General features: G+C 59.0%; 1 protein-coding gene across 1 annotated transcript in view; it reads right to left on the bottom strand.

Annotated features, from left to right (window-relative positions):
• Positions 1–1,045: 1,045 nt before the first annotated feature.
• Positions 1,046–23,827, bottom strand: part of LOC111157645 (parvin beta) — a 92,878-nt gene continuing 70,096 nt past the window's right edge. Inside the window, exons 8-13 of the mRNA XM_022519243.1 lie at positions 21,886–21,905; positions 16,088–16,149; positions 13,614–13,682; positions 8,822–8,923; positions 5,200–5,272; positions 1,046–3,847 (exon numbers count right to left, since the gene is read on the bottom strand). Coding sequence (XP_022374951.1) covers positions 3,771–3,847; positions 5,200–5,272; positions 8,822–8,923; positions 13,614–13,682; positions 16,088–16,149; positions 21,886–21,905 — 403 coding nt within the window. The 3' untranslated portion in view covers positions 1,046–3,770. The remainder of the gene's footprint in view (positions 3,848–5,199; positions 5,273–8,821; positions 8,924–13,613; positions 13,683–16,087; positions 16,150–21,885; positions 21,906–23,827) is intronic.

Genomic DNA, 23,827 nt, shown 5'->3' on the forward strand with positions numbered 1-23,827 from the left:
TGGCCCCGGGGGCCGGTGCGCTGCCAAGTCCCCGCAGAGAGGCCCGTCTGAATGGGGAAGCTGAGGAGCGGCTAGTAAAGCCGGTTAGTCGAGGCCGGTTTAAGAGAACCTGGAAGAGACGGTGCTGCCCTCGCCACCCCCCACCCCTGGCCCCGGGACTGGCAGCACGAGGGAGCCGCCGCAGCCCTGAAGCCCGCCAGGGCAGAGCCCAGGGAGGACAACGGGCCCAGAAAGAGACAGCCGGAGCTCTGAGCCGGCCGCCAGCTGGGGGCTGTGGCAGAGGGGGGCATGCTGACCCATGGTGGCCCCACAGAGGGGCGACAAACACCCTGACCTCACGCACGCTCTCCCCCCACTCTCCTTCCTGCCAGGGCCTCCTCCCACCGGCCAAATCCCAGCAGAAGCCAGGCGAGGAGGCAGATCTTAAGTGAGGGAGGGACGATGGATCTGCTGTGGGAAACCGGAGGGATCTTCCCGCCGTGGAAAGTTCCGCCATGGAAAGTGTGGGATAAGGGACTGGTCAGCGGTCGCACGGGCTTTGGACCAGGCGTCCCTCCGAAGCCAGGCCCTTCCCAGCAGCGGTCTGAGAGCCTTAGCATCTGAAGAGCACCGAGGCCTCGCTCTGCAGGTCAGCGGTACTAGAATAGTGACAATTTTAATGCTGCGTCGAGGGAAGCTCAAGGCCCCTGAACAACCCCCCCCACAACCCGTGACTTCTGCAGGGAAAGTTTATAGCACGACCACCATGGGGCGTCACCCGGGCCCCGCGCCCTGCAGTGCAAGGAGCACCCCATCCCCCCGGAGCGGCCTTGTCCAGCTGGTGCCACCGGCCTGCCGGCCACCCCTGTGCCACGTTGGACCCGGGAGCTAGGCCAACTCACCCAGCTCAGTGACTCACTGTGACTCACCCGCGACTGTGACTCTGTCCCCTCTTCCCCCGTGGCTCCTGTCCAGCAATGCCTCCACCCACGCGGGGCCCGCCCCCCACAGCGGGCTGCGCACTGGCTGACTGGGAGCTCCTGGGCCCAAGCACCAGGCAGGCACGACCAGAGGCCACGAAGTGCGTGGAAGCAGAACCAGACAGAGGCAGCGCATGGCCCACGCTCTCAGGTCTTTATTGGAATAAGTAAGAGCACGTGGCCGGTCCCGCCCGGCATTTCCCGGCCCCAGGCTCTGGCTTCCGGGAGGTCAGGTTCACGGCAGGGCCCACAGCAAAGCGGAGGAGCCAGGAGAGCGGTGCTGGCAACACAGCCCGGGGTTTAGCAACTTTTATTCGACATCCAACGTCCAAAAGCGACACTACTTAGAACAGTTATAAACACAATGAAACACGGGCATGCAAAAGGGGGTGAGAAAAGCATTCAGTGCCTATAAAACACAGCTGTTTATCACATCCAGTGAGGACATTAGGGCTCCGCGTGCAGAAGACCCCTTGGCTGGCGGGGGACCCAAACAGCCACTCCAAGAAGGATAAAAGGAGACCATCTCATGACCCTGGCCTGGGCCCTCACTCGGGCCCCGCAGACCCCTAGCCACGGCCGCTCAGATGCAAATGATCTCACTTCTGCTTACATGGGGAGGGTCCCCACCCAACCGAAAAACAAAGCACTGGAAAGGTGGGCCAATCAAGGAGGAAGGATTCTAGAACTTTCTGAGATTAAGGAAAGCGGCTTCTGCTGCACAAGTTTCCCCAAGAAAACGCCCCAGCATCACAGAGCCCACAACTCACAGCTATGGTCACTAAGCCGGGGTGGGGGGTGGCTGATCCCAGGAGGAGAGGCCACCTCCAGCATTGACCCCGCCCTCCGCCTCCACATGCGAAGGCCTAGGCCTGGCGCTGAACTCTGATTCAGAGCGGACAGTGAAGGCGGGGGAGGGGAATGAGATGTGTAGAGCTCAAGGAACTAACGTGAATAAAGGCAGTTTGGACAACAGATCACCCGCTTTGCTGGAACCTTGGGCTTGGACAGTCGGCCTGGACAAACGCACCTGCTCACAGGTGGCCTGTGTCTTGGGATCCCTTTTACTCTGCGACCAGAAATACAGAGGGCTTGACACATGCTCCCTGCCCCCCAGGACCACTGCCTCCCCCTCCAGGCGTGGACCCTGCTGGAACTTCCCCTCCTGTGCTGAACCCCCCCAAGACTGAGTTCTTTCCAAATGCCAGTCTCCCCTCCTTCAGCCCCAGGGGTCATCCAGGGTTGGGCACAGCCCCGCCAGGCCCGCCTGTGACAGCAGGGGGACCGGGCTCCGCGGCTCCGGCAGCCGGCTGGGATCCTGTGCGTGTGATGAAGTCGGCACGGAACATTCCAGCCCTCGCTCTTCTGTCGGTGTGGCCCTTTAATGCCGCCGCAGCCCACAGGAGACACCGTGATACTGTTTTAGTTATTTCTTTCTCCTGCTGGGAAACCACCTCCGTCAGAACGGCTCTTCGGAAACTACCGCCAGCCTCGCAGGGGCAGAGCGGAGACGGGCAAGGCTGGCGTTTCCTGAGTCATGAGCGCCGGTGTCCGACTTAATATTAACAACAGGGGCAACCGCTCAGATCGACAACAGGAAGGTGAAAATCGAAGATGAAAGAGGCCTATCCTGCTTGGTAGCTGATGCTGGGGCCTAGAAGGAGGCTGCAGTGTGGAGGGACCCTGTGGGTGGGGTCACACAGGGCAGACACCCCCCAGCAAAAGGCCCCCCATTTCTCTGGAGCCAAGGGGAGCGGGGGAGGGGCGAACGGCTTCCATTTCAAGGGTGCCCATAGGGAGATGCCAGCAGGGTTCCAGAAAGCCACACTGGGGAGGGGGATGAATTCTTCATGTCCCCCCCCCCATAAGGCCTGAACTGTGTCCCCCAGAATCCGTATGTTGAAGCTCTGAGCCCGAGTGCCCAGAATGCCTCTGTATTTGGAGATGGGTCTTTGCAGAGATCAGTATGGTACAATGAGGTCACAGGGGCGGCTCTCATCCATTAGGACGGGTGTCCTTGTAAGGAGAGGTGAGGCCGCAGACAGGTGCAGAGGCAGGACCACGTGGGGACCCCGGGAAGGGACAGCCATCGGCAAGCCAGGAGAGGGCCCTTGGGAGGGGCCAGCCCTGCCTTGATGCTGGATTTCCGGCCTGGGAGCTAGGGAACTGTCCGTTCCTGTTGTCTAAGCCCCCGCCTGTGGCGCTCTGTGATGGCGGCCCCCGCAAACTGAGAGACCCCGCTTTCTAAAGGCTTAAAAATGCATCGACTCCCAAACACACTGAGGGTCACCCGGGTCTTGGATGTCTGTGCAAAATGTAAGTGAGGAACACTGGCTGGTCAAGAAGAGGAACGTGGGTGGCCCTCCTGTCCCATCAAAGGCCTCTGGGACGTTAGAGGGAAGTTTTTAAATCTACAAAACGCTTTCTACTAAAAAAGGCCTGGCTTCCCAGGAGAGCCCTCCGCCATAGCCAGACTGACTCCCGGCTCCCATGGAGCTGTCGGTGCCGTTCGGATCGCCTGTGGCCGTGAACTGCTCCATGGAAAGGCCTGCAGGGCGCGCCCCTCCCCCTACCACGGGCAGAGGGGACTGTGTGTTGGGGCGGGGGTAGGGATCAATGTCTCAGCACTGGTGGGGCCACACACCAGCAATGGGGTACAGAACCCTGCCTTTCAAAGGATCCTGCCCACTGTGCATGACACGAGGGAGCTGAAAAGCCACAGCCAGAGGAGGACGGGCGGTGTTGGGGAGGGGGTGGGAACCTCGGCGGGCCGGCCTCCCCGCCCTGTGGAATCCCCTCCGCTCGCCGCTCTCACTCTAGGTCCTTGTACTTGGTGAACAGGTTGTACAGGACCCTTAGCGTGGACTTGAGATCCAGGTTCACCACATCTGCAGGAGGAAACAGAGACACTATTGGGGGCGAGAGCACTGAGGTCCTCGTGCCGGCCCACAGGAGGTACGGGGCCCCTGCCTGTCCACAGTGCAGTCCTTTGGTTTAAAGATCGACGGCCCCCCCATCCAAAATGCCCTGGGCAGCGCCATCCTGGGACAGGCAGCCAAGAGAGGCCCAGGCCACCAGCCCGCTCTTCGAGCACCTGTGACAGCAGGACAGGGATACTCCCGCGTCCTTTCCAGGCCCTGCATTGGCCAAGTCCAGGGACAAGAGGTGCCTATGGCTGTGGGGTCTCCAATAGCCAAGGACGTCTGCTGGCGTCCAACACCCACAGGCCAACCTGTGCCAGGACGGAGGGCAGGCCTTCTGGGGTGGGGGAGGGGGCGTGTGTGTGCAAACTGCTGCTCCCTCCTGCCCCCTCAAGGTCAAGCAATGGGCTACATGGTCTGGCCCATGGCAGGGCCCTCCTCGGGGGACGTGACAGCCCACGAAGTCCAGGCTGCCTACTTTGGTGGGAAGGGCACCTAGGTCTTTTTCTCACTTGCCTGCAACCTTAGACAGGTGACCCCCCTGCCCTGGGCCTCAGTCTGTTTGCCTGTGCAATGGGCCCATTGGACCAGGTGATGCAAAAGGCCCTTCTCCAGCCACAGACTGACCATAACCTTGCTTTCCCCCTGCAGGTACTCAACCCCAAAGCAAGAAACAGCATCTCTTCCAGAGGAAGACTAGCCGAGCAGCTACCGTGAACAGGCAACTGTCCTTAGACTGAGGCCCAGAGCATCTCCAGTCTCCGTGTGTCAGAGGAGGGGGCAGGCACGGAGAGCCGGCACAACCTTCCTTCCTGCCCTCCCTTTGAGGCTTTGGCCCCGGCACCCCTGGTCGGCCATCGCTGCAGTGGGAGGAAGTCAGGAGCCACTGAAATGGGCAGCAGCCAGCAGGCCTGATGCCCTCTGTGAATGGGCTGCAGGGGGCTGAGCCAGACCTGCTCCTGGCTCCCCAGGCCCCCTGCCTGGGTGGTCCCACCACCGGCTCCCCATGCCTCCCCGCTGCAGCTCAGACCCACACACGACATGACCGTGCCTCGTCCCTGTAGGGACATCCACCCAACACTCCTCAACAGCAGCAAGCCTTTAATATCCTTGCAAGGCATGAAACAGCCCCTCTAGCCTGCACGCCAGCACCTGCAAGGACATGCACATCCCGAGGCGGTGGGCAGAGCTCATGTCCTCCCAGTCAAGCAGTTACTGAAGGCCAGCACTGGTGGTTCCGCCAGCACAGTCCTCCCGGCCCCAGAAGCTAAGGGCACAGGGGGCACGGGAGCCTGGGCGGGCCTGGGGTGGGGCGTTACCTTCAGGGCGAGCCTTGGGGGTCTTGAGTCCTCCGTCCAGCATCAGCTCAAAGGCAAACGCCACGTTGTGGACCTGCCAAGGAAGCAAGAGTGGAACCGGTACATCCCCAGGACCCGAGCGGTCCCTCGCAGGGCACAGGGTAAGCAAGGGTGTTGGGCGAAGGCGTTCCCTCAATGGGCCTTATCCCCTCACCCGGGATGGGGCGGCAGCTCAGAGATGCAGGGGTGAAGGCACAAAGCTTGCCCTCGAGGGCTCCAGGGTCCCCGAGTATCTGCTTGTGCCACAGACCACGCAATGAGAAGTGACCGTGACTCTTTCCCTTTTACAGATGAGAAAGCCAAGGCTCAGAGGGGACATGTCACTTCCCAGAGGCACCCACGCTAAAGCACTGTCCCCGGCACGGAGCAGCCACCCACCGTGTCCTGGGAAGGCCTCCCAGAGCCACGTGTGCACAGCCGCAGGCAGGACACTGTGCTCAGGGGCAGCAGTGGCCCAGGCGCCGGGCAGGCACCGGGGACCCTGCTGGAACGGAAGTCAGCCCAATGGCGGCTGCAGGTGGCAGGGGGCAGGGCCCCGTTCCTGGCCTCCTCGACTTGCTAGATGTCACAGGAAAGTGGACACCCCACCCCCACACCCCACACGGCTTCTCCCTGAAAGGTACTGCTCGGCCCACGAGGGTGCTGGAAGCTTGCATTCTGCTCACAGCCTCTGAAGGGCTTTAAAATAACACCTTCCCCGAGGCAGTTTCTGCCTGACCCCCAGAGATGCCGGTTGACAACCAAACCACAGCCCGCCGTCCGCTGGGGCAAAGGCTGCTGGGGACAGGATGGGGGCACCAGAAAATGAAGTAAATCCTAGAGTCAGAGCTGCAGAGCACCCCGGGGTTCCTAGTAATCACACATCCTTCCAACAGTAATACCTGCACGATTTCGGGGTAAGTGAACCAGAAACAGGATCATTGTACTTATCGTTTAATAATTAACCAGGAAGACCATGTTTGACAAAATAACCCGCTGTTGGTCAACATCCCAGCAGCTCGGGGGCCACCTCGCCGCCTCTAGGACCCTTAGCACCAGCACGGGGCAGGCAGCGACCAGAGGTCCCCGTGGGGGGACAGGCCCTTCACTCCGGGGCTGGGCGGGGCTACCCCTGACCAGATGCAGGGGGCTGGAGGACCCTGGGCCATTCCTGAGGCCCCCTGGAAAAGGCCAAATGGGAAGGCCAAGCTGCGTGTTAGACGTCTAGGTGCACGGAGTGGGCCCAGCCCAGAGGGAAAGCCGTGGGGAGCACCAAGGCCGCTTTTTGAAGGAGGCCCCGGGGCTGAGATAAGTTAGGACAGGGAGAGACGGGCCCTGGAAAGTGCTGGGTCCTCGAAAGTGCTCAGTGCTGACCAGGTCGGGCTTCTGAAACCCCACACCTGCCCCACGCCGAGAACAGCTCCCACCCAGAGCCACCTCCCCGCAGCAACTTTCCTTCTGCTTCCTTCTTAGTCCGAGGAAACCACCAGACAAGAAGTCACCGGCACCCTGCTCCCATCCCCGCCATGCCCTCACCTCCACCAACCCCTCCTGCCTGCAGAGAAGCCGCCCCTGCGCCCAGGGTCCCGGGACAGGGCAGGCAGAGTGGCAAACAGCTCCCCAGACCTGAGGGGACCAAGCCACACACTGTACCCCAAAGCCCCATTGCCACCACTGGGAGCCAGCCCCACGGCCAGGACGCGCTCAAATCCTTTCCCTCTGCAATTCAAGGGATTTTGGAAAACCTGGCCAGGTGACAGAGGAATAGAACTTTCTAGAATAGGAGTGGGCTCTTCCAGCTCTGCCCTGCTGAATGAGGGAACTTGGCCGTCTCTCAGCCCCTCTGAGATCCCGTTTCCTTGTCCCCAGGAAGGGAATCAGATGAGGGGACAGAAGGCAAAGCACCTTGAGAACATGAAGCCCTTTCGAGCATTTGCTGATAAGAACCATCTCTGAGTCTCCAGGACACACTCCACTCCCCAGAAAGAGGGATGCTGTGGAATCTTCCAGAAAGATGATCTAAAGGCACAAGGTACTCAGCAAAGTGGCTCCCACCAGTAAGATAATAAAACAAAACGCTAGGGGTCGTACCCATATCTCAGAGGGTATCTGATATCTCACCCATATCTCAGAAAGCTCAGAGGGTGCCGTCTGTCTGTCTGCAGGAACCTAGGGGGTCTGGTCTCGTTTTTTAAAATCTAGTGCAATTGTTTTAAAAACACAGGTCATCGCTCTGCTTGGGGACAGCAGCACCTTGCCTCGGGCAGAGGCACAGACAGACAGACGGTCACGGGCCTCTCATGCTCCCCAGGCCAAGGAGGCACCCCCCCAAAACTTTCACCCCTGCTGCAAAGGGAGTAAGGCCGGGGCCGGAGAGAAGGCCCCCCTGCCTGCTTGTGCACAGTCTCCTCTTGGAAAGAAACCCAGTTCCGGCCCCTTGGCTCCATTCACCATTCCTGCCGGCAGCATTATTAATCGGAACAAAGGAAATCTCTCTCCCAAACAATGCTTCTGCAGCCAGCCCCGAAGGGCCTGGAAACACAAGAGCCTCTTCCCCGCATTATCTGTGTTCTCGTGCTCCGCTCGCTCCCCTCCGGCTCACGCTCCATTCACCCTGACTCGACCATGCCAGGCCCTCTCTAATCTGTTCTGATTCCATCTCAGCAGGTGAGGCAGGAGCAACATTTGGCCGCGAGCGGACGGCCTGAAAGGTGCCAGAAGTATGCAGATTGATAAACACCGGCCCCATCGCTGGACGCTTCCCTGGCTGCCACCACCTGCTCGCATTGTCCGCTGCTCTGACTCACGGGTCTAGCACTTTGGGGAAATCCCACGACAGATGCCCCGAGTCCAAAGCAATATGGACAGTGCATGAGCCAAGTTTCTGAAGGCCACACGCCGACTGCTGCTGTCTGGACGGGCTGAACTCCGGGGAGCCCCGAGCAGCAGGCAAGACACGGGCACAGACAGGGACATGGGGGAGGCAGCAACCCGGATCCAAAGCTGAGGCCCTTTGATCCACACAATCCCATGTGGGGAATTCTCCTAGAAGACAATCCACAGGAAGGGAGACAGATACAGACAGAGAGACGGACTGATCGGAAAAGAGAAAGACTGGAGAAGATGCCCAATTAGTTTATTGTGAAAACAACCAGAAACAAGTTAATTGTCCAAGGGTGGGGGAACAGGGAGACAGGGGTGTCGGAGCCACGGGACTCTTGGCCACCACTGAGAACAGCAGTGCTTGGGGAGGGCAGAAGCAGGTGGGAAAACCAGAAGTGACATGGGTACGGCATCAACGGGGGAGGGCTCTACAAGTCTGTGGCAGTGGGCCCCCGGGATTAAAAAGGGTACCGTCCCAGGGGAAAGACCCCCACCCGAGGAAGACTGGGCACACAGCACCCGGGAGCGTCTGGCACTACTGATGGGCTTACTTCTGTGACTGAGGGTTGGGTCATGTCTCACGGCAGTACCATCTGGCAGCAGTCCTATTTTTCCAAAAACTCTAGCTAGACTCCAGGAAGAGCCATCAGGGGCCCGTCTAGGCTACGCGCTTTAGCGAGCGCGTCTGGGGCCGCGCTGGGGACGGAGACCACACACGTACCTTCTGGTCGAAGCTGTCCGGCGTCAGGTAGAAGTTGTGCAGGGGGACGAAGTAGTCCTCCAGAAGGCCCATGAGCAGAACCAGGTAGACGCCATCTGCAAACTACAGAGAAACGCGGGGTGAGGTGTCGGGGCTGCACAGGGAGGCAGGGAACATTCTGCGTTCTCTCCCAAAGAAGGAAAATGTTTTAAAGCAAGAAATCCATGCCTTGTTGAGCCACGAGCCTGCGATCAGGTGAAGGACCTGAGAGCAGAGCATCTCGCTCAGGGCTGGACGTGGGCACGCACCTGTTTGGGGTCGGAGCATGTCCACATGGACGGGGCCATGGCTCTAGAAGCCGGCAGCCTGGCCACAAGGCCCAGCCCCCCACTACCGATCTTGGGATAACACCGGCTCCAATCTCTCGGGGTTAGCATGGGGACACAGTGAGGAGGCAGACAGGGAGGGCCCAGCACACGGGGAGCGTCCCCATCAGTGTCGGCTGCTGGGACGACCCGTCCGTCCACGACCTGCAGGGTGCCCTAGGCTCTGGTCTGGGGTCTGCTGCCCTGTTCCCCCTGCTCCCTTTGTCAGCTGCCCGAGCACATTCTTCCAGCTGTGCTCACGGTGCCAGACGACACTTTCCCCTGCTTGAGCCCCGGTGACCATGAGCCTTTGAGGTCCATCAAGAGGAGCTTCTAGTGTCCATCCCAGCCAGGCCCTGAACACCAGGCGGCGCTGGGTCAGGGAAAGGGCTGCAGGCTGCTGCCCTCAACCCAGGTCCCCCAACCCCCACCCACGGTACCCATCCACCCACATGAGGGGACCAGGAATCTAGAACAAAAGCCCCAACTCTCTGGAAGACTGCTCTCCCCAACCCCCAGTTAGCCAGGGAGCAATTACTCCTTTTAAAGATAAAGCAATGGGGGTGCCTGGGTGACTCAGTGGGTTAAAGCCTCTGCCTTCGGCTCAGGTCATGATCTCAGGATCCTGGGATGGAGCCCCGCATCGGGCTCTGTGCTCGGCAGGGAGCCTGCTTCCTCCTCTCTCTGCCTGCCTCTCTGCCTGCTTGTGATCTGTCAAATAAATAAATAAAATCTTTAAAAAAAAAAAAAAAGATAAAGCAATGGAGACCGGTGAGGACAAAACCAAATTTGCCCGAGGGGACAAGAGAACCGAGGTACAGAAGGCACCCAGAGGGCGGGTCTCAGCCATCCCCACAGAGCACAGAGGGGGCATCTCTGAGGGGCCGAGACTTGCTGAGGTCCGCTGCCTGGCCAGAACCTGTGAGGACCCCAGCCTCCAGATGTCTGAGACTGTGTAGTCCCACATGACTGCCATTGGCCACACGTGCCTATTGAAATCAGACATTTTTTTTGTTTGAATGTTGCTGGTTTACTCTCTGCCGCTGCGGTAAAACATACGGAACATGAAATCTACCATCTTAACCACATTTAAGTATCCAGGTCGCTGGCGTGAAGTCCATTCATACCATGTGCAACCAACCAGCCAGTCAGCCGTTCTAGAACGCACGTCATTTTGCAAAACTGAAACTCCTTATCCTTTTCTGTCTGGCGTATGTGGGGTATTTTTGTTTTTTTTTGAGTCGTGATAAAACATACCTAGAATGTACCATATTAACCATTTTTTAAAAAAGATTGTATTTATTTATTTGTGAGAGAGAGTCAGCACAAACAGGCAGAGAGGCAGGCAGAGGCAGAGAGAGAAGCAGGCTCCCCGCTGAGCAGGGAGTCCGATGCGGGGCTCGATCCTAGGACCCTGGGATCATGACCTGAGCCAAAGGCAGACGCTTAACCAACTGAGCCACCCAGGCGCCCCCACATTAACCATTTCTAAGTGTACAGTTCAGCCTTGTTGAGTACATTCATGCTATTACGTAACCAAGTTCCAAGATGTTTAAACTGAAAAGATGTTTAACAAAAATACAAAATTCCGTTCCTCAGTCACACCACCAACATTTCAGATGCCCAGCGGCTACACATGGCCAGTGGCTCCTGCCCCCGATGCGTGGTGACAGAACTCCTCCATCCCTATGAGGAAGCTCTCTTGGCCGGCGTGGTCCCCTGGTCTGGAAGACTGCCACACGGGACGGCGGGATGGCAGGACGGCCACGAGGGGCTGGGCACCCAGGACCCTTCAGCTCCCCGAGACTAGCAACGTGCAGCGGATAAAATGAGCCAAAGGAGGACTTTATTAAAAACAGCAGCTCCCCCCATTGTTCTAGGCCGGCCATCAAGGCCTCCAATTTAAAGAAGAAAAGTCGAAATCACAAGTGTCCGCTATCACCAGGTAGAAAGGGGAAGGAGAGGGAAGAACAAAGACCAAGGCAGAGGGACACCCTCCTTGCGGGGCTTGCCAAGGATGGCTCTCTGGTAGACGGTGCTGGTGGGACTGCCCCGCCGACACTGAGCCAACAGCAGGCCCGGAGAAACCGGCTCTCTCAGCAACACGAACCCCATTTCCAGGCCGTCTGCAAACGACGATACTGCCCCCATCACCTGCCCGGGAGGCGCAGGGAGCCGAGATGGGTGGAAAGCCTCTGCTCCCTTCCATGGCTTCCCGAACCCAGACCTGGCCCCCTCGTGCACGGCAGTGGGAGAGATGGAGGTTGCAGGGGAATGCACGGGAGGGAGAGGGGCACCAGGGAGAGTGAGAGCCAGGCAGAGCACCGCGGCTTATCAGCCAATGGACCCTCTAGCTCACACTCATGAGAGCACACATTTGTCCTGAAGTGGGGGCGTGCCCTAGCTGCGATCCCCCCAGATGCCCCACAACTCCCACGGCACTGTCTTCATCAATACCCAGCTCGTAAGGGCATGACCGCCATTAAGCCTCCCCATATCTGCTGCCCCCTCAACATAAGAGAAGCACAGAGAAGTTGAGTAACTGGCTCAGTGTCACACAGCCAGGAAGCTGCCCAGAATACAGAAGTGGTTTTAAATACACACACACACACACACACACACACACACACACACACACACACACCCCCGAGCAGGGCTTTGAGCCCACGTCTCCCTGACGATGAACATTATTTATAAAAATACCTCCTTTCTGCCAGACAGTGGTTAAAAACCCCTTTAAGTGTGATGAGAGAGAAAAAAGGAGACACTGGGTACCTCCAGATCCACTCAAACCGAGGGGCAGAGTCTCGGTCTGGGGCTTCTGGCCACTCCTGCTGGCGTGCAGGCCGGCGGGAAGTGAGAATGGGGAATGGCTTGCAGGGCTCAGGTCATGGGGGCGGGCAAGCCTTCCCGGGCCCTCAAAGCATCACGGCCTTCTAGGAGTGCATCCTGATGAAGCGAGGGCACCAGCAGCAGAAGCTGAGGGCAGAGAGCCCCTGCACCCCCCGTCGTGAGGGCGGGGGCACCCCATCACGAGGAGTGGGCTTCATGCCATGAGGTGCGTTAGAATGGAAGAGGAGGCAGTCCTCAGAGGTGACCAGTGCAGATAGACAGACCAACCGACCGGACAAGGGAAGAAGGACCAGATGGAATCACGCACACAGACTCCACCAGAAAGACCCCGGCATACAAGTGTCACAGAGGACACGCTGCGAGAAGAGCTGTGCAGCAGAAGCCACCGTCGTTAACAAAATACACATGTGTGTAAAACGTCTGGAAGACTCCACATGAACTGCAGTCGGGTAGGTCGGGACAGGATGAAGGGGGGAGGCGGCGGGGAGGGAGAAAGGAGGCCTGCGAGGACACCTGTGGACCCTGATACACCTAACGGCAAGTAACCAGAGGCTAAGTGGGCAGTGTTCAGAAAACGTCACAAACGACGCACAAACACACACACTCGTACAAACAGCTTGTTTGGCTTTCCAGGACAGACCCATGAGGTCCGTGGTTAGCCAGCCAGGTGGAAGAAAGGTCCGGAACAAAGCGCTCAGCACAGTTATCTCTGGGTGCTGGGATTAAGAACGATTTTTGTTTCGCTTATCTGCATTTTCAGACATTCTACAATGAACCTGAATTACTTTTTTAATTAGAAAAGCAAATGAGGAGAGGCAAAGAGAGAGACAGGAGCGGAGGCAATCACCCAGGGATTTCAGCAGGATCAGCTGGGGGGTGAGAGGAATCTGCACCAAGAACGCGAACGGCTCCGAATTCGAGCACCCAGCTAATCCCGGGAAAATTATATTTTGTCTTTGATGCCTGCTGATTGCCTGAAGCGGATTTTCACTCTGCGGCGTGAGCTCTGCGTGGGGCGCGGGAGGACACTTCACACGCCGCCCACGGAAGAAATATTTCATGCACACTCACTGGACAGGTACTCCACGAGCACTCGCGCAGCGTGCATGGCGATGGGGAACAGAAGCGGGGAGGGGGGCGCGGAACATTCTAGACTGGAAGAACTGCCCATGCCAAGGCCCTTCAGTGGGGGAGGTGTGACGCCTCCGAGGGTGTCAGGGTTGAGCTGTGTCCCCTAAAAAATGTGCTGGAGTCCTAACCTCGGAACCTGTGAATGTGACCTTCTCTGGAAGAAGTCACTCCTGAAGGCCTCCGAAGGAAGCAGCCCGGCCCACGTGGGTCTGGGACTCCAGCCTCCAGGACCGTGAGGATGGAAATGTCTGTGGTTCAAGCTGCTTGGTCTGTGGGACTCGATTCCAGCAGCCACATGAAACTTTGACAGAGGGCCCGAGAGAAGGCCAGAGCGGCTGGGCCTCGCCGTTCCGACTGTAGGGTGGCCACTCCTTGTCGGACCAACAAGACGGCGCCTGTCCCCTTTGTGCCCCACGCGGGATCGGAGAGCTGGCTGAAAACACAAACCCCAGAACACTGCTCACCTGGGTCTCCAGTTCCGTCACCTCCAAGTTCAGCTTGTTCAAGTGCTTGTTCACAAACGTGATGAGAGACTGTGAAGGCAAAGACATGGGAGCCGTGAGTGAGAGAGGCCACTTGTCTGCTCCCATCCAACGGGATGGACCTGACCTTGGCCATCACCAACTTGGGAGATGCTCCCATCATCTCCAATGTTTGCTAAAATAAAAGGGTCAGGTTCTCGCAGCGACCCTTGGTTTTAATGGAAAAATGCCTCCATGTACTATCCCCGCTGGAGAAGAAAACACACCTCTCTGTCCGCCAGCCTGGGCGTACACTCGCTTATCCACACACCTGTAAGTATTTAAGAGCCCTAGAGGGGCCAATCAACTCCTCAAGAAGGATGAAACCGTCAGGGGGAGAGGACTGTGGTTTTAGATGCATCCTAGATGTGACCTGAAATGACAGAAGGCTGACCCGAGGGGCCACATGCACCTGCTTCGGTAACCTTGGGTAAGCTTGAGCTTAGGGGAACAGACCGCCAGCTTCTCTCTAGCCAAAGTTTAAAACTTGTCCCTTGTAACTCTTCTCCACCAGCAAACCCAGCTTCAGTGGGACACAACACCAGCCACACCCCACCCCGCCCCTGGATACGATGGCCTTTCCTTAGTCATGCTACTCAAGTTTATTGAGCAGCTACTACATGCCAGGCACTCTGCTTGGTGCTGGGGACACGAAGATGGCAAGACAGGGTCCCCCCTGGAGAACCTGTGGCACAGTTCTCCATATACGCGCCTGGTGGGGGACACAGAGCAATCAAGGGCTAGAGCCCAGTGTGTGAGACATGCCACGGAGGAGAGGCCACGGCATCGCAGGATGCCAAGGAAGTGAGCATCTGAGTGGGTGTGGGGCGGGGGCAGGCCAAGCAGGGACCCCGGGCCCATGCACATGCGCAAACGCTTTGGGATCTTCAGACTGCCGCTGGACGTGGATGGGATGGGAGGATGCAGGAGGGGGCGAACCCGGAGAGGTGGACAGGGATCCCCGGCTTTTCGCTGGGGCACAAGGAGCCATCAACACGGCAACTGTCCTGTGGGGGTGTGGGAGGGTGGGGCTGGAAGCAGGAAGCTGTCGGCAGATGGAAGGATTTTGTCTCATTCGTCCCCAGTGCCCAAAACGCATCTTTTCAATGAATTAACATTGTACCTACGGACAAACAGACCTCGTGCCATGCTCAACGCTACCCAGCATACTGTGCACTGGGCCTTTGCACAGACATGATGACACTTTACTCACAGCACCCCTGAGAGGTGGGTCCCGCCTCAGTCCTGACAGGTGGGGAAATTGAGGCAGGCGTTATCATCTGCCTCGGGTCATACAGTTGATAGGCAGGGGAGGGGCCAGATTTGAATCTTCTTGTGCATGAGTTCCTGGGACCCAGATGTGACGGGGGGTAGGGGTTAGGGACACTGCTTGGAGCCCCAAGGCGCGTCAGTCATCACCCAGGGATGCTAAGAGGGCTCCACCCAGGGGGCACTGCCAGCCTTTTGCAATGTGCTTCCAATGACTAAAAGACTCTCATGGTCCCAGGCTGCAGCGGCCTTTTCCAAAAGTGGGTTCCGCAGGGATTTAATACCTTCTATCACAAGATAAACGAACAGACCTCACCATCGACAATAAGCTTGGAAAATGCTCCTACTGAGTCCCATCTTGGAGAATTCCAACCCATGCCAGCGTATTAAAGGTCCTGAGAAGTCCTGCATTAAGAAACCTGTTGCGGGCAGTTGTGCTAGACAAAGAGCTCTCTCCCCTAGGGCACACGGGCAGAAATGACCGCCCCTTGGATGCTACAGGGAGGTGGAAAGGACACCCATCCTCCCGCTGCCTCCCCACGTGAGACGTCTGCAGGTGCTCAGATAACTCCACGGGCCGAGAGCCGAGTCTCAATTCCTTCTGGGTGAGAACAGGCCCTCCCCGCAGACCCCCTGGAAGCTCATCACTACCCAGCCCCTGATTCCACAGCCTCAGCTCACATGGTTTTTTTTGTTGTTGTTTTTTCCATCCGTAGCCTACACGCAGGCTGCCTGGGCTGATGAAGTGCCTGTCCTTGGCACTCCTGTTTGGAGGGAAATGGGCCAAACACGAGCTCCGAGCAGCTCAGCCGGCAAGGGCCTGCCTGTGTCCCGGGCAGGCTGTGAATACAGCCTCGTGGTAATGAGGCCCGCTCGAGCCAGCAGGCTGACACACTTGAAAACATTTCCACATTGAGAAAAAGCCTCGAGTCGGAATGAAGGACCACGCGGGCGCTGGCTGGCTAATTCACTCAACAGAAGCGGGCGGGTGGGCAGGGAGACACCCAGGGAGCAGAGATGTTGAGTTAAAAGGCGCTAATTTTATGCACTGTAGTTACGTTTTTGACTATAATTACACTTCAATCCATGTGGCAAACGTTTCAGAGATTTCAAACATGTTCCCACCTTCTTCCCGGCACGGAGCTTACCTTCTTCACCACGCTGAGCTTGTCCGGGGCGTGGTCAAAGAGGGTGTCGAAGGCGTCCCGCTCTGCGTGGGCAAGTGGAGAGGCACAGGCAGGGTTGATGGAAACGTCCCGGCCCGTCCTGGGGATCAGGCAGCTCCTGACACCCCGGGATGTCCCACCCCTACGCTCCCCGCCAGCCCAGAATCCACTTCGTTCCCACCAGAACCCAGGGGCAGGTGCACTTGGGAGCAAAATCAGGGTAAAAATGCTTTTACGTCCACCCCGCCCTCAGTTTCTATCTTGTAACGTGAAATTCACGGGTAGCACTGGAACATCCGCCCCCATGACATCCTTGACATGAGGCGTCCCTTGCCCGCCTCTCTCCTGCCAAACGCTCCTTGCAGTGCGTACCAGTAAATCTCGCTGCTACCTCTGAGCACATCTCCCGATCGGCACAGCTGCCAGCCCCACACCAGCCCCAGGCCCTCACCTGGTGGCAGCTGTACCCTCCTGCCTTAGCCGGCTTCCCTCCTCCACTCCCAGCCCTCCGATCCCTTCTCCCAAGAGGAACAGAGTACACTGGATCGTTTCTTGCCCCTCCCCATCCCTGCCCCCACCAAAACTCTCCAACAGCTTCTTATCACTCTAGGATAAAATTCATTTGCCCTCCCGTGGCCCACGAGATCCAGCAGTCAGTCACCCCCTAACACACACACCCTCCCTGAGTTCATGCCACCAACCGGCTTCCTGGCTTCTCCTCATCACATACCTACCACAGGGCCTTTGCACGGGCAATCTACCTGTCACTTCCTTCAGCTTGCTCTCAGATGTCACCACCTCTGAAGGGCCTTCCATGACCATCCACACCTAGAAGAGTGCCCCACGCCCGCTCCCTGTCCTCTGACCCCTAGTATGCATCTCAATGCCCTTAGTCACTGCTTGAGAGTACATCTTATTATCATGGGTCTGCTGGAGAGTCACTGAGGGCCTCTCAGCTCCGTGCTGGCTGAAACCACTGTCTTGCTTGTTCACGCCATTGCCTCAGGACAAATGAACAAACAGGAGACCCTGCTCCAGACTCTCTCTCTCCAGCAATTCTTCTGGGGGTGTCCCCCTCTGTGGGAGCACTGGCAGGGCCTGAGGCGGCCTGTTCCATCATGTCCCACCCATCCTCCTTCTTCCAGGTGAGCCCCGACCTGCCCTGCCACTCAAGGGCCCAGCCGTGTGCTCCAAATCAACGCAGAACCAATCCCTTCCCTTTCCAACGGGAGGCACTGGAGGCCAGGTCAAGACGGCTCTCAGCGGGTGAGCAGCAGCCAGTGGGTGCCTGGTTCTAGCCTGTGTTGCTGGCGGGGGAGGGGACCGGGAGGCAGGAAGAGCCCCCTGCAGCCCCCTGCAGCTCGGAGTCCAGGCAGGAAGACTGAGGCCTCAGAGTGGATGCAGGGCTGTGTAGAGTCACCGGTGGGGCAGAGAGGGAAAGGGAGGAGGGCATCTGGCAGGCCCTGGAGCCCCGACTTCCGTCTTCCAGGAGCCAGCTGTCCCCCCAAGGTGCCCGGGGCAACACAGGACCTCAGCCAGCAGAGAGGCCCACTATTACTAGCAGGGGCTTGAGAATGGAGGGCTGGGGGCTGGGGAGCCCGGCCAGAGGGGGTGCGGCGGGGGTAAGAAATCTCCACCGCGTCTCTGGGGACGGCTGGGAGCCCAGAACCAGAGCTGACCCAGGGCTTGCTTCAGCCTGGCCTGCCCATGGAGGAGGAGGGAGGCAGAAGCCAGAGAGAAGACAGGCTGGTACCCAAGTAAGCCGCAGAACCAGGTGTCCTGGAGGAAGCGTCCCAGCCCTTCCCTGCAGCCCGGCCCCAAAAGGAAGGCGCTCGGTGTCCAAGGTCTAGGGCATGGGGACGCAACTCACGGCCCCAGCCCAGGTAGCATCCTCCTTGGCCTGGGGGGTGGGGAGAGGGAAGGTGGGAGGTAAAGAGGAAGGGAGAGGTGGAAGGGGGCTGTGTGTGTGCAAGCATGTGTGGCGTGTATTTGCACACCCATGTTGGCAGCATGTGCATGCACGTGCGTGTGCGTGGGGTGTGTGCAGCGTGCACACACGCACGAGGGCACGCATGTGTGTGTGTGTGGTATGTGTATGGCACGTACGCACCCATGCATGGGGGGTGCGAGCATTCACGGGGGAGGACCCCCAGCTTCCTCCACCTGAAACCCAACAGCAACCGAAAGGCCCGACCATGCAGAGCGGCCCCTCCTCCAGTCCTCTACCCAGGCAGCTGTAAATTATTTTTATAATCACTGAAGTCAGATGAGACTCAATACGACAGTCTGCAAAGGCGGGGGGGAGCTAAATCTTTACAAAGCAAAACACAAACTTTAAATGCAGCTTGAGAAAAACTCTCGGAGCAGGAGAGAGCTTGACGTCAGCCGGGTATATTTAGCTGGGCCACCGCTGGGCTCAGAGCGAAGGCGTGCAGGGGAGCCGCGGGAGGGAGCGGAGGCCCGCTGCCCCTGTGCAGCCCTCACCTGCTGTCTGCCGGGCCTCGGGAATGAAAACAAGTCCCGGGACTTTAGGCCACTCACCTCCTTCCCTAACCCCGTTTCCTCCTCCATGAAGTGGGAGTAAAAATAGTCCCCAGCTCACGGTTGGTGTTAGAACATAACACACAGGACATCGAGGGACAAGCCCCCTGCCTGGCAGGCGGGTCGCTGAGGCTCGGGCTCAGTTCATTCGATGCCCTCTCTGAGCCCGCCCCTCCCTACGGTCCCTCGGGAAGCTCTGGCGACAGTCACGGGGACAAAAAGGGAGGGACAAGGGCCGGGTGGAGGCAGATGGGTAAACTGAGGTAGCCAGAGAGGGCTCAGAAAGGGGCCAAATCAGCCGGGACGGGTCGGCGTCTGGCCCAGCACAACCCTCACGGGTGTGACCGTCAGTCCAAATAAAGTTGTTTTGTTTGTTTAACCTTTTTAAAATATAAATAGGAATTTCTGGCTCGTCTGCAGGAACTGGAAGTGTGGCAACACGGAACCCGCCTCCCGCCCGCCCAGCGTGAGCGCGCCACCCACGGACGTGGGGTCCAGGCGCCCCCGTCTGCCCCGCCGCCGCCCCGTGCGGAGGCCAAGGGGCAGACGACCACACGATGTTCCAGCCACTTCCCCGTTCCTGTGAGCGGCCTGGTCCACGGAAGCACCAAGTCTGGGGCCCACGGACAAAGGGACAGGGGACCGAGGGGGCGTCACATGGGAGCCTCCAGCCGAGCCAGGGTTTCCTGGGACAAGAAAGGGAGGAAGGGCGTTCCAGACAGAGGGAACAGAAAGTGCAAAGAGAAGCAAAGGAAAGCCGGGGAGGGTTGCAGATCATGTGGCCTGAGGGAGGCTCAGAGCAGGTCCCACAGGGCAAGGAGTCCCCCAAGGTGGCAGCTGGAGGTGGCACAGCTGGCCCAGTCAGGCTGCAGTGGGGGCACAAGCTCTGTTGGCAGAAAGGGGAGACCCGAGGAGGAGAGGGGGAGCGGAGGAGGAGAGCTTCTCCCCGCTTCTCCCCTGTCCCAAAGCCCAGGGCGGGGGAGGGGCCGTCTGCGGGGGAGATGCAGCCAGCAAGCCCGTTGCCATGGAGACCAGGCAGCAGCTCCCAGCTCCTCTGGGGAGTCGGGCCTCCCAGCCCACCTCAGCCAGGACAGGGATGACTCAGGGAAGGGGCGGGCCTCTGTGTGGGGGGCAGGGCAACCCCTCCATCCCAAGCTTACAGCGCTCAGGTGAGAAAAGAGCACAGAACAGGACCCGTTGTGAAACCCAGTGGGCAGACATAGCCAAGGAGGGTCCCCCTGGTGTTCTGGAAGCTCCTGGATGTCTGCAGCCCGGGGCTGGCTCCAGGGGATGCACGCCAAGGAAGACACAGCTCCAGCCCACAGGACACTTACAGTTCAAAGAGCCACGGGGGAAGGGGCACACGGAGGGGCCGAGGGTCCCCAGGCCATCCCGGCACCCCGAGTCTGCCAGGCGGTGGCAGCTCCCTGTGAGCACCAGCGGGAACGGAGTAAAGAGACAGGCTGGGCGGGGCAGGGCAGACAGGGCGGGCCTCCTGGGAAGAGCTGAGGAGTGGGGCGGGGGGGGGGGGGGCGCGCAAGCCCAGAGGGAGAGCATTCCGAGCAGAGGGCACTCAAAGTGGGTGAGCTGGAGGGGCCCCCCGGGGTGCTCTCGGAGGAACAGGGGAGCTACAGGCGGAGGACACGAGGGCGGAGTGAGGAGGCCAGAGAGGAGGCGAAAGGCATGCGAAGGGGGGGTGGTCTGGAGGGCTCGGAGGCCACCTCAAGGGCCATGGCTTTGCCTTAAGCCAAGGTGGAGGGTAAGGAGCAGAGTGAGGGATAAAGGGGTGTCTTAGAGCACCTGACCCCCAAATCAAAGGGCGAGCCTGGGACCAGGACCCGGGGGGAGGGAAGGAGACCCAACCTCGGTGGGAAGGGGGCTGCAGGGGCCCCGGAGGGCCCCACGGGAGAAGGGCCGGCGGAGGCTGCCAGTCTGGGTACCCGGGGGCCCGGCCCTTGCGCCAGCAGAAGCAGAAGCCAGTGTGGCGCTCACGGCTGTCACCCGCTGACGGCCTGCTCGCGTTTCGTAAGCAGGGCGAGCCTCTCAAGTAGTCACCCCACCAGCGTCTCGCGGTTCCACGGCCCCGAAGGCTCAAACGCCGCACGGCAGCTGAGTGCACTTCTCATACTGCGACACCCGGCTGCTTCCCAGCGCGTCGTCACCCTGTGCCCAGAAGCTACCGCGCTGTCCGCCCCCCGGCCACGGCACACAGCCCCCCGCGGCACGGATGCTCCCCGGGTCCCCCGAACCTCCAACCAGGCCTGTGCCCAACAGGGATGGGACATGGCTCAGAACATCAAAGACCCTCGATGCTCTGACGGCCCTACTCAGACCCAGGGCCTGACCCCTGTCCCCTCCAGGAGCCCACACCGGCCCCGTGGCCTGCACTCCCCACTGCCACGCGACACCCCCAACTGGACATGGGACGGTTCCCTTTTCCTCCCTTTCATTAAAATGACGAAGACACGTAAAAAAGACTTAATCACTGCTCAAAAATCATGAAGACCGTGAACTTTCCCAGCGCAGCATTAGGCTTACTTCAGGAAGTCTGAGGACATCAACAGGGACCCACGTCCCCTCTTCGCACACAAGCCACAGGGGTGTGCCATGGGCCCCTATGATACCCGTGAGGGGATGGGGCCCTGTGGTCAGACCCGTGGCTGACTCCAGGGTGGCAGACCTCTCCCCGGGGACCCCACAACTACAGGATGAACTCCAGCCAGGCGGGCTCGAAGGGCACGTGGGAAAACGTGTACTTGGCTTCCACTTCTGCTAACAGCCGTGCTCCCTGCAGAACGTGGCATTTGGGGGTCAAGAGCTTTCTGTTTCAAAATAGTCTCCAAAGCAATGAGCTTCACTCACATGGCCTCTGGCTACGGCACAGACTCCCCACCCTGGAGGGTTTAAACGCTTAAACGCAGTCCCAAGCTGTCCTGCCATCTGCCACCCCTTGCGGAGAGGAAGATAGGGTCATGCTGCTTGCCACGGGGTTGGGAACAGCTCTCTGGGAACTAACGGGAGTAACCACCTCGTCACCCCCCACCAGGCTTTTCTTATCCCCCCACTGCCTGCAGCAGCTCGGAGAAGCAGACAGACCCCAGGGGGAGCTACAGGAGACCCCATGGGGTCCTGTGGGCCCTGCACCCTGGGTGACAGCGCGTATCCACGCATCTGGGAACTTCTTGCCACAGCCTGCAAGGGCCCGTGACCTTGGACCCGCCAGCCCTACAGGTACTTACCGAAGCGACCCATCATCATCCTGCAAATAAGAACAGAGGAAGAGAGCCGTCAGTGGGTGCTCAGAACACAGTGCAGTGAGGTCACGATGGAGGGAACCCCAAAGTTGGAGCCCTAAATTGTCCTGCTGAAAGGCTCTTTATAAAAATGTAAATCCTGTCTTAACAGATTCTCTGTCCCTCTCATCACAAACGCAGGTGCATGTGTGGGTTTCTAAATGTGTGCACGAGATCAGCAGCAAGTGGCCACCTTGAGTCAAACCACCCCTGAATGCCATTTGGGGGGATTAAATTATGGGAGCAGTTAACAGGAAGAACGGTTCAGCAGATAACGGGTCTTCTGGGGTCGATGAATGGGAAACTTTGAAGTCCAGGGTGCAGATCACCCAAGAGTCCCACCGTGGTGAGCTGCGCATTCAGAGAAACACGAAACTCGGGGATCCTGAAGAATCAGAGGCTGGACCCTGATCTAGCAGACGGAGGCTGAAACGACAAGGCACAGAGGCTAGTCCCTCCATGAGGACTGCGAGGGCCCTGTGCACAGGTCCTCCCCTGCTTGAGTTTCCTGAGAGGCGAGGGGGTCTTCAGATCGTCCCCAAATCCCTCTAGACTCGAGTCTTTAGGCTCCAACTTATTTAACAAATACTTCTTGAGCAGCTACTATGGGCATGCCATGAAAATGCAGAAATAAACATCCCGCTCCCATGAACGCCATGGCCCGGCCCTTAAGCTCACATTTCAACATAGTTCACGTGTACCCAAAGTGTCACATATAGGAGATGCTACGGGAACTAAAAGGAAGCCAGTCATTCGTGTTTGGCAAACAGGGAGGGCTTCCTGGAGGAGGGGACCTCAGAACCAGCTCTAGAAAGAGACAGGAAGGAGGCCGAGGCTAGACAGAAGGTGCAGAGGATCTCTGGGGCTGCAGGAGGCTGGGCTGCCAGAGTGCCAAGGCCAGAAGGAGCGGGAAGGCCAGCAGGCAGATGGGACAGTACTTTGTGGTTTTCGCAGACATCTGGTGATTTAGATGCTCCATCCAATCCCCTATGGCCACACAGAGGGGGAGGAATTGGGGAGAGCATGCCCAGAGGCGGGGAGGCCAGGCAGGAGACTGGCGCTCCCTCCCCATCCTGAGTCTAGGGCCACACAGCACTTTCCACAAGCTGCCCGGGCTGGAATCCACATTTCTACAGACACCGCCTTTGTCACCCGCTAGCCTGCCAGCCCTTGTCCCAAACCCCTCCACCTCCCAGTGCCCAGCACAGTGCCCTCATGCTGGTCACTGCTGTGAGCTGTACGGGCCATGCACCCCCTTCTACCCACCCCCACCCCTGCTAGCTCCGATTCCAGAGCTCCTAACTCCCCCAGCTGCCCTCCCTCAGGTCACCAAACCCTGGCCACAGTCCCTCCCAGGGCTGCACCCCCATCCCACTGCCACAGGCCCAACTGCCTCTCCCAACGGCAGGCAGTGCGTCTCCCCCGCCCACCCAGGATGATCTTGTGACTTGCTCTGACCCACAGAATGTGAGGACAGCGCATGGGGCAGGGGGCCGGAACCCTGAGGGCACCCTGGGAGGAAGCCCAGGTCCCCAAGGACGAGGCACAGGTACAGGGACAGAGGCCTGCCACCCGCCAGCACCAAGCACCAGATGAACTGAACACCTGCCCAGCTTAGCCCGGCTCAGTCCAACCCAGCACCATCAGCAGGTAACGGGACTGTCGTTTTAAGCTGCTTGGATTTGGGGAGGGGGCGGCTTGTAACATAATCATAAGACACCACCCCACTCCTCATTCCCCTCCTCCTGCTCCCAAACAGGCCAGGCTGAACTGAGCACCGGGTCCCTTGTCCCTTGCGCCGCCCCTCCCCCGCCCCCGCCCCACCCCCATGGATTTGGAACAGATGTGCTGCCCATCAGGCCACATGGCAGTGGCTCCCCAATTCACC

Source organism: Enhydra lutris, unplaced genomic scaffold (assembly GCF_002288905.1).
Source record: "Enhydra lutris kenyoni isolate GAN:26980312 unplaced genomic scaffold, ASM228890v2 scaffoldscaffold55, whole genome shotgun sequence".
Classification (NCBI taxonomy): Eukaryota; Metazoa; Chordata; class Mammalia; order Carnivora; family Mustelidae; genus Enhydra; species Enhydra lutris.